Source organism: Neomonachus schauinslandi, chromosome 9 (assembly GCF_002201575.2).
Source record: "Neomonachus schauinslandi chromosome 9, ASM220157v2, whole genome shotgun sequence".
In the NCBI taxonomy this organism is placed as follows: Eukaryota; Metazoa; Chordata; class Mammalia; order Carnivora; family Phocidae; genus Neomonachus; species Neomonachus schauinslandi.
This window is the reverse complement of record NC_058411.1, coordinates 73731994-73743355: the sequence shown is the minus strand read 5'-3', so window position 1 is coordinate 73743355 and position 11362 is coordinate 73731994. Positions and strand designations below refer to the sequence as shown.

The following is an 11362-nucleotide window of genomic DNA, read 5'->3' as shown; positions in this document are numbered from 1 at the left end:
GGTATTATGCTAAGCGAAATAAGTCAATCAGAGAAAGACAATTATGACATGATCTCACTCATATGTGGAATTTAAGAAACAAAACAGATGATCATAGGAGAAGGGAGGGAAAAATAAAATAAGATGGTATCAGAGAGGGAGACAAACCATAAGAGACTCTTAATCATAGAAACAAACTGAGGGTTGCTGGAGGGGAGCGGGTGGTAGGATTGGGTAACTGGGTGATAGACATTAAGAAGGGCCATGATAAATGAGCACTGGGTATTACATAAGACTGATGAATCACTGAAATCTACCTCTGAAACTAATAATATATGTTAATTAATTGAATTTAAATTTAAAAAACAAGAATAAAAAAAGAAAGTTAGATACATGGGTCAAAATTACAAGCCTAAGTGGGGTAAGATTGTTTCTGAAAATATTGTACATAATTTGTGTATAGACTGTCCTAACTAATGCACTGGAACCTGAGAAAGGTGGAAGATATCATTTCCCTGCCCAGCTTGGCTGGCTGTGTCAGAGTTTTGCATCTGGTTAGAATCCAAGCAATGCAAATGGTGAGGAGTATCTCTTTCTGGTTTTCTTCTGATAGTCCATTTCTGACAACCACATTTTAAAAATATATAACTATATTTTTCAATACCACTATAATAATTCAGTATCTGGCTCAATGTTTTAAGAACAAATTGAGTTATGATTCTGGTTGAGAAGTGAACTTAGGGGGGAAAAAAGTGAAGGCTAGAGTCAGACATTGCTGGAAATCTAAAAATAAAAATATCCAGAATGACTTCAAGTTAACCTTGTTTGAGTCTTTTTGAGGGGGGAAAAAAAAGTAAAGTTGGGATATTCTGTATTTTCCCTTTTACAGTTGACGATTTCAGAAACTGTCCATCAAATACAGGGTAAAGGTGCGATTAAAAGAAAATACAAAATAGTATGTATGTGACATAAATTTTTGAGGTGGGAAAAAATTTTGACACTCTTTCAGCTTAATTTATCAACTTTTTAATGGATCAATTTTAACAATATATATGCTTAACTTCCAAAAATGTTTCCAAATCTACAGATCGGTCTGGAAAATTTTACAAGAGATTATTCTCTACAAGCTTACCATCTATAAAATTATTATTTTAAAGAATTTCACTTCATGGGGCACCTGGCTGGCTCAGTTGGTAGAGCATGTGACACTAGATCTCAGGGTTGTGAGTTTGAGCCTCAAAGGTGGGGTAGAGATTACTTTAAAAAATAAAAAAATAAGATCTTTTTAAAAAAATGAAATCCTTAAGCTCCTTCACTAGGTGTTGTATGTATGTGATGAATCTCCGAATTCTACTCCTGAAACCAATATTGCATATATGTTAATGAACTAGAATTTAAATGAAAATTTCATAAATAAAATAAAATCCTCAGACTCCTTGAATTTCTACACAGACATGGCAGTGTGGAAAGAGCAAGCTTTGGCCCTCACTCTCAGCCCACCTCTTCTCTTGGTTCTAAATCCCAACACAAGTGGTCTCTCATGTATGAATATGGACTCTCCCACCCAGATTTCCAGGCTCTGTCCACCCAGTTTACACACAGTGCTCTCAGCCTAAAAGTTCCCATACCAGTGTAGGGGCTGCCCTCGGGAGGATAGAACCAAAGGAAAGGCTCAGGCAGGCCCTGGGAGTGGGCTCAAGGCATTTGAGAAGGGAACTCTGGAGATGATAGCAATCATGTACAGTCTGACCAACAGAAATGTTAACAGCTTATTAATAAAGAGAAGTTTAATATAGATAATTAAGTACTGAAAATGCCAAAGGGAATACACACAATTCTTGCTTTTCTGAATATAATGCTACCAATCCCAAATATCAAAAGGACAGTTCAAATGACATCCCAAGATTCTAAATGTTGCTATAAAAGAGGAACATTAGAAAAAAGGTTGTTGCAGCCTACTAATAGATAAATAAAGCTTGGAGTTTCAGGTCCCTACAATGCGTCTCGCTGACTGCGCAGTACCACTTAAATCTTGTCAACTCATACAACTACTCTCTGGCTGACAGTGTCCTCCTGTCTGCTCTTCTGGAAATTCACTACAGGCAAAGGACCTCTGGGGAAATGTTGTGGAATGAAAGAGGAGAATGTGTGCCATACCAGGGATGCTACTCCCCCCACACTCATCTTACTAAGAAATCACCCAAGCTCTTCCATGACCACAGGTATTGCAATTACCTAGTAAATCCTAATATTTGCTGGGGTTTCAGATATTTTCTTTCCTGGGTTGTTTTTCAGCTAAGTAATTTATTTTTTTAATTAAATTTTATTATGTTAGTCACCATACAATACATCATTAGTTTTCGATGTGGTGATCCACGATCCATTGTTTTCGTATAACACCCAGTGCTCCATGCAGTACGTGCCCTCCTTAATACCCATCACCAGGCTAACCAAATCAATCAGTGTGATAGAACACATTAATAAGAGGAGGGAGAAGAACCATATGGTCCTCTCAATTGATGCAGAAAAAGCATTTGACAAAATACACCATCCTTTCCTGATTAAAACTCTTCAGAGTATAGGGATAGAGGGAACATTCCTCAAGTTCATAAAATCCATCTATGAAAAACCCACAGCGAATATCAGCTAAGTAATTTAAAAAGCCTCTCCATTGCAACTGATTAGGAAATAAGTGAGCAAATATAAAAATATTGCTAACAGCCCATAGTTATATGATTATTTAGTGAACAGAATTAATACCTTTCCATTGACATAAGAAATTGCAAAGATCCTAATGTCATAAATAGATAACCTTAAATATAAACGTTTTTGTGCAGGTTTTTAGTGATCTCCTAGCTCTGGAGATCCTCTATAGATATAGTAGAAAATATACAATTAGTCCATCTAATTGAGGCAAAGACTTTCTGGAAAGAAAAATATTAGCTTAATCTTAATTATCCAAAATTCCTAGCTTTCTTGTGTGATGTTTTTTCTGAGTGATCTTGTAAAAGTCACTTAAGAAATCTGACTTCAGGACAACTGGGTGGCTCAGGTGGTTGACGGTCAGACTCTTGATTTGAGCTGAGGTCATGGTCTCAGGATTGTGGGGTTGAACACTACATTGGGCTCCACACTAGGCAAGGAGTTTGCCTGAGATTCTCTCTTTCTCTCCCTCTGCCCCTCCCCCCTTGCACTCTCTTTCTCTCTCCCTCTCTCTAAAATAAATAAATAAATCCTTTAAAAAAAAAAAGAAATCTGAGTTCATTTGTAAAAGTGAAATTAAATAATATTACCTACTTCTAAAACTACCTTTGAGACTTGGAGGTAATAACCATGAGTACTTTAAACCACGGTTCATTTCTTTTTTTCCCTTACAGTTCAGAGCTTAATATTATTGCCAGCTTATACACTTGCCCCTGCTGTAACTCCACTTAAAGAAACTCAAGGGGAATGCAATGCCTCTTCTAAAGAAGCCTCCAGGGCAGGACACTGGGAGTTTCCAGCACCTGGCATTGCCAGGCTTCCTTGCCTTCACATGTAAACTTCACTAAGAGCACTGGTCACTTACCTGAATTGAATTCAAGTGCATTTCTAAAATTTGGCACAATATATAACACAGTCCATAGGTGAACATTAATATGTAGGGTGGTTAGTGCTGTTTTCAGGCTTTCTTAGAGGCAGGACAAAAGGGATTCACACTGCTCCAGAAGGGACTCTGATGGACATCAGAAGGAACCTCCTGACCTAGGAGTTGTTACACCCAGAAGAGCAGGACAAAAAAGGAGATGGGATACCTTCTTTCATTTGAAGAGAATTTAAAAGTGAAATGACATAAGCAAATGAAGACTAGTTATAGACAAAGGATAGAAGAGTTGGTCTTTCAAGTTGTCCTCTTGAACCTACTACTCAATTCCTGGGCCAATAAACACTCCTGACTTCCCTGCTTAATATTTAACACCCTACAAAGCCACTATGCCTCAATAGCAATCAACAGCAATGCATTATAATTTTGATGCAGGCTTTTATGCCAAAGTCATCAAATTGGTTTCATGCATATACCCATGTACAGGATGAGTTAAGAATGTCCCAAGAAAGTTATGCTCTCTAAATCACCTCTTCCTGTTCATCCTTTAATATGGCAGAAGGATGCCACATGCTTTTTTCTCAGCTTCTTCATGGCTGTCTTCATTTCAGTATTTCTGAGTGTGTAGATGAGAGGGTTCAACATAGGTGTGATCACTGTGTAAAAGATGGAGAACATCTTATCCACAGAGAAGCTGCGGAAAGGCCTCAGGTAGATGAATACACAGGGCACAAAATCAGGCTGACCACTGTTAGGTGGGAGGCACAGGTAGAGAGTGCCTGCTCTGGCCCTGGTGGAAGCGAGTTCTCAGGGTGATCAGGATGATGGCATAAGAGAATAGCAAGACCAAGAAGCAGACGAGAGATAGCAGACCACTGTTTGAGACCATCAGCACCTCTACCACATATGTGTCCATGCACGCTAGCTTGATGACCTGTGGGACATCACAGTAGAAGTTGTCCAGTTCACTGGGACCACAGAAGGGCAGCTGGATCACCAGTGTGACCTGTGTGATGGAGTGGATGAAACCCCCACACCAACAGGCAAAAACCAACTGAAAGCACAGCTGGCGGTTCATGACTGACAGGTAGTGCAAAGGATGACATATGGCAACATACCTATCATAGGCCATGACTGTCAGCAGAAACATCTCACTGGCTCCTAGAAAGTGCAAGAAGTAGATCTGGGCCAAGCATCCTGAAAAAGAGATGATCTTCCCCTGCTGTAGAAAATCTAACATCTGAGGCACGGTAATACAGGTCAGGCATAGGTCAATGAAGGACAGATGGCCCAAAAAATAGTACATAGGAGATTGGAGCAGGCGGGCATCAGTTCCCACTGTTACCATTATCAATACCATTACTATTTACAATAGTCATGTAAAATAACAAAAATATTAAGAAGAGAAACAGTTGTAGCTCCCAGGAGGATGATAGGCCCAGAAGAACAAATTCTGTCACCTTGGAATCATTTCTGTGAGGTAGGAAATACACATTCCTGTATAATAGAATGAGGAATATTTTGCATAGCTTCCAACTCTTCATTCCTACAATGTTTTGGGGGTTTTTTAGATTTTATTTATTTATGTGACAGAGAGAGATAGCAAGAGCAGGAACACAAACAGGTGGAGTGGGAGAGGGAGAAACTGGCTTCCCGCGGAGCAGGTAGCCTGATGCAGGACTCGATCCCAGGACTCTGGGATCATGACCTGAGCCTAAGGCAGACACTTAACGATTGAGCCACCCAGGCGCCCTCTCCTATAATGCTTTTAAGTTGCATTTACAGCAAACTAGGGAGGGAGGGAGACAATGAACTGGGCATGAGGTGATGAGAACATGAAAATCATTACACCACTGCACTGACCTCAGGCAAGCTATCAAACCTGAGTTTTCTTCTTTGTATATTCAATCTAATATGGAGATAATAATATCTTCCAAGGTTGTTTCAAGAATCAAATATAATCTGTCTATGAACAAAATACACTTACATTAAAAAATCACTCATACATGGAATTTAAGAAACAAAATAGATGAACATAGAGGAAGGGAAGGAAAAATAAAATAAGATGAAAATAGAGAGCGAGGTAAGCCTAAAAGACACTGAACTCTAGGGAATGAACTGGAGGGGAGGGATGGGGGATGGGGTACTGGGTGATGGTCATTAAGGGGGGCACTTGAGTAACGAGTACTGGGTGTTATCTGCAACTGATGAATCACTAAATTCTACCCCTGAAACTAATAACACAGTATATGTTAACTACATTGAATTTTTTAAATTTATAGTTGGCTTTGAATTTAATAACATATAGTTGGCTATTGAATTTAAATAAACTACATTGAATTTAAATAAAAAAATTTTTAAATGACTTAATTCCCTCAAAGTGAGGCAAAATTTTCTTTATTTCATCTCTCATTTTATTTTTTAAAGATTATTTATTTATTTATTTGAGGGAGAGAGAGAGTAGAGGGAAAGGGAGAGGGAGAAGATGACTCCCCACTGGGCAGAGAGCCTGATGTAGGACTTGATCCCAGGAACCTGAGATCATGACCTGTGCTGAAGGCAGACACTTAACCAACTGAGCCACCCAGGTGCCCCTATTTCAATTTTTTTTTTAAGATTTATTTATTTTAGAGAGAGAGAAACAGAGAGAGGTTTTGGGAACAGGCAGAGGGAGAGGGAGAGAGAGAGAGAATCTCAAGCAGACTCCCCACTGAGTGCAGAGCCTGACCTCAGGACCAGAAGATCCCAACCTGAGCCAAAATCAAGAGTCAGATGCTTAACCAAGTGAGCCACCCAGGTGCCCCATCATGATACATTTTGTAGGAGAGGATAATATGGCAAATCAGAATTATGCTGCTTTTGGACTTTTCAACAATCATAGGTACACTTAAAAGAAGTAAAGTTTACACTAAGATACTGTTTCATCCATTTTCTCCTGCTCTACATTTACATTCATTCCCAATATTGGGTAAGAATATCTCAGATTACAAATAAAAAATCAGACAATGTTGGCACCTCCCTCCCTTGAAGCAGTGAAGAATTAGCAGATGTTTCTCTGTCTAGATTAGTATATTTTCAATCTAGAACTAGCTCTTGGTAAAATATCGAGTGAGACAAAATTTGCATTTTTCTGTCCTCAGTCCCAGTTACCTATATCATATTGCACTTGGTTCTCTCATATCAGTCAGGGAAAGTTATGTGATTGTTATTCAGACATCCCAAAAAGAAAAATTCTTAAGAGCAAAAAAAAATTCACTTTATACAATATTTCAAGATAAGCAAGCAGGAGAGAGATTTGGGACCCAAGGAACTTTTGGGTGTCTTGGTAACACCACATATGTGACCATCCTCTTCACCTGCCTATAGAGTCAGGTGCCCAGGTACATCTAATTCTACAATCTGATAAATAATAGAAGAAACTACCTCACTCTCTAGAATCATTTGGAAAAGAAAAACAAAGTAAAAAAGACAGGAAACCATTTGCTGTCATATGTAGAGTCCTACTTGAGCTCTGATACAGTGGAAATTTTCTAATCTTCTTTGGATATACAAAGGATTGTGAATTTTCATATGGAGATGGCATTTTGGTGTTCTTTCTAATGATCTAAGATGTTTGATTAGATGAGATCAAGCTCTTATGTAAAAGAACATAGGACATACAGAATGCTAGTATAGTCAAGACACTGTAAAAACATTTTATGAACAAATGCATCCCAGAATGAAACAGATTATTATGTTATTATCATAGGCACTCATTTCATGGGAAGGAACTAGAACTTGATATCAGATTTCTACTTTCAATAATTTATTGGATAATACCCATAGTTTACTTAATATATTATATCTAAGATCATATAAATTTCTTGTTCTAATGTAGAGGTGGGCCTTTCACAGATAATGTGTTCTCTGTCTTCTTCAAATTCCTAATTAACCTCTCCACTTCAAGTATTGCTATACATCATTGATTCTCAACTAGGAGTATATATCAAAATCAATAGGACCTTTTTACAAATTATGCTTGCCTGAACCTTGTCAATTTTTTTAAAATTTTTAAAATGTTATTATGTTATGTTAGTCACCATAAATACATCATTAGTTTTTGATGTGGTGATCCACGATCCATTGCTTTCGTATAACACCCAGTGCCCCATGCAGTACATGCCCTCCTTAATACCCATCACCAGGCTAACCCATCCCCCTCCCCCCTCCCCTCTAAAACCCTGTTTGTTTTTCAGAGTCCATAGTCTCTCATGGTTCATCTCTCCCTCTGACTTCCCCCACTTCATTTTTCCCTTCCTTCTAATGTCCTCCATGCTATTCCTTATGTTCTACAAATAAGTGAAACCATATGATAATTGACTTTCTCTGCTTGACTTATTTCACTTAGCATAATCTCCTCCAGTCCCATCCATGCTGATGTAAAAGTTGGGTATTCATCCTTTCTGATTACTCAGCCATCTGAACCTTGTCAATTCTAATTCAGAAGATGAATGATGGGTCTTTTTTTTTTTTTAAGATTTTATTTATTTATTTAAGAGAGAGAGAATGAGAGACAGAGAGCATGAGAGGGAGGAGGGTCAGAGGGAGAAGCAGACTCCCTGCCGAGCAGGGAGCCCGATGCGGGACTCGATCCTGGGACTCCAGGATCATGACCTGAGCGGAAGGCAGTCGCTTAACCAACTGAGCCACCCAGGCACCCGAATGATGGGTCTTAAGCATGTCAATTTTGTAACAATCTCTATAGATGAGTCATATTTGCACACTCACCTGAATATTACTGAGCCATCAAAAAGAATGAAATCTTGCAATTTGCAATGATGAGGATGGAACTAGAGGGTATTATGCTAAGCGAAATAAGTCAATCAGAGAAAGACAAATACCATATGAGTTCACTCATATGTATGTAATTTAAGAAACAAAACACATGAACATAGGGGAAGGGAAGGAAAAATAAAATAAGATGAAAATAGAGAGGAAGGGAAACTGTAAGAGACTCTTAACTATGGGAAACAAGCTGAGGGTCCTGGAGGGGAGGTGGGTGGGAGGATGGGGTAACTGGGTGATGGGCATTAGGAGGGCACTTCAAGTAATGAGAACTGGGTGTTGTATGCAACTGATGAATTACTGAATTCTACTAATAATACAGTATGTGTTAATTAAATTGAATTTAAATAATTAAAAAATAAACTCATCTGAAGATAATGTCTTCATTCACTAACAATGAACAATTAAAATAAAATTAATCTAAATGACCATTATTTGTTTTTCTTGCTTTCATCCTAAGTCTTCTCATCAACAATACTGTAGCATAAATACCCAGACAACAATAATGGGAGGAAGATCCTATGAGTTTGGGCAGATTTAGTCAAGGCAAAGCATATTAGAGAATGAAGAAAAGGAACTAATTTCAGTAGGTGTGGGTAGAGAACTTATTAATATTTAAGCTAGTCTTCTAGTTATTTAGTGTTTTAGGAACTCAGAATAGATGCAGAATGCCAGCAATGGGGGGATGGATCTTGAAAACAAACATTTTTTAGAGTGACATTACTTGGTTAATTTGCTGGGTCTCTAATCTGCCTATTTCTCTTTCATTCTCTGGTGGAATAGAGTAGTGGAATGGATTGAAAAAAACAAGTCCCATCTATATGCTGCCTACAAGAGACTCACCTCAGACCTAAAGACGCAAATAGACTGAAATTGAAATGATGATAAAACATTCGCCATTCAGGGCACCTGGGTGGCTCAGTCATTAAGCGTCTGCTTTCAGCTCAGGTCATGATCCCAGGGTCCTGGGATCAAGCCCCGCATCAGGCTCCCTGCTCTGCGGGAAGCCTGCTTCTCTCTCTCCCACCCACTCTGCCTGTGTTCCCTCTCTCGCTGTGTCTCTCTCTGTCAAATAAATAATAAAAAATCTTAAAAAAAAAAAATTCGCCATTCAAATGAAAGCCAAAAAAAAAAAAAAGGCTGGGGTAGCAATACTTATATGAGACAAAATAGACTTTAAAACAAAGACTGTAATAAGAGACAAAGAAAGATATTATATAATGATAAAGGGATCAACCCAACAAGAGAATATACTTATTCTTTCCTTATTTAAATTCAATTAGCCAACATATAGTACATTATTAGTTTCAGATGTAGTGTTCAATAATATACCAGTTGCATATAACACCCAGTGTTCATCACATCATGTGCCCTCCTTAATGCCCATCACCCAATTACCCCATCCCCCCACCCCCTCCCCTCCAGCAACCCTCTGTTTCTATCCTATAGTTAAGGGTCTCTCATGGTTTGTTTCCCTCTCTGATGACTTACCATTCAGTTTTCCCCTGTGACCTCTGTGCTATTTCTTATAGTCCACATATGAGTGAAACCATCTGATAATTGTCTTCCTCTGATTGACTTATTTCACTCAGCATAATCCCCTTCAGTTCCATCCATGTCAATGTAAATGATAAGTATTCATCCTTTCTAATGGTTGAGTACTATTCCATTGTATATATATACCACATCTTTATCCGTTCATCTGTTGATATTGTTAATATTTATGAACACAACAGTGGGACACCTAAATACATAAAACAAATATTAACAGACATAAAGAGAGAAATTGATGGTAATACAATAGTAGTAGGAGACTTTAACACTCCACTTAACATTAATAGGAGATCATCCAGACACAAAATAAATAAGGAAACAATGTCTTTGAATGACACATGGACCAGATGGACAGAACAGGTATATAGAGAACATTCCAACCAAAAAGAATAGAATATATATTCTTTTCAAGTGCACATGGAACATTCTCCAGAATTAGATCACATTAGGACATAAAACAAGCCTTAACAAATTTAAGAAGATTGAAATCATACCATGCATCTTTTATGTACACAATAGTTTGAAACTAGAAATAAACACAAGAAAAAAGCTGGAGAAAACACTAACATTTGGAGACTAAATGGTACTAAACAACCAATGGATCAATGAAGTAATCAAAGAAGAAATAAAAAAATACATGGAGACAAATGAAAATAAAAACACAATGGTCCAAAATCATTGAAACAGCAAAAGGAGTTCTAAAAGGGAAATATACAGTAATACAGGCCTATCTCGAAAAATAAGAAAATATTCAAACAATTTAACCTTATACCTAAAGGAACTAGAAAAAAGAAGAATGGGGCACCTGGGTGGCTCAGTCGGTTAAGCATCTGCTTTCAGCTCAGGTCATGATCCCAGAGTTCTGGGATTGAGCCCCGCATCCAGCTCCCTGCTCAGCAGGGAGCCTGCTTCTCCCTCCCGTGCAGCTTCCCCTGCTTGTGCTCATGCTCAATCTCTCTCTCTCTGTCAAATAAATAAATAAAATCTTAAAAAAAAAAAAAAAGGACAAAGCCCAACGTGAGTAGAAGAAGGAAAATAAAGAGCAGAGCAGAAATAAATGATGTAAAGACTAAAAAAAAAAAAAAAGAAAAGAAAAAAATCAATGAAACCAAGAGTTAGTTTTTAAAAAAGATAAATAAAACTGAAAAAGCCTTAGCCAGGCTCATTAAGAAAAAGAGAAAGGATCCAAATAAATAAAAGCAGAAATAAAAGAGAAGTAACAACTGACACCAAAGAAATACAAAGGACTGTAAGAGAATACTGTGAAAGATTATATGCCAACAAACTGAACAACCTAGAAGAAATGGACAAATTCCTAGAAACATAACCTCCCAGAACTGAACTAGGAAGAAATATAAAATCTAAACACACCAATTACAAGTAACAAAATTGAATTGGTAATCAAAAACTACCAAAAGTAAA

The 11362-nt window shown here is 37.8% G+C and overlaps 1 protein-coding gene across 1 annotated transcript; it reads right to left on the bottom strand.

The window, feature by feature from the left end:
• Positions 1–4102: 4102 nt before the first annotated feature.
• LOC110585526 (olfactory receptor 4Q3-like) lies at positions 4103–4922 on the bottom strand. The gene is given in 3 exon segments (XM_021695710.2): positions 4103–4299; positions 4302–4361; positions 4364–4922. Coding segments are annotated over 3 exon segments (816 nt in total).
• Between the last annotated feature and the right edge of the window lie 6440 nt (positions 4923–11362).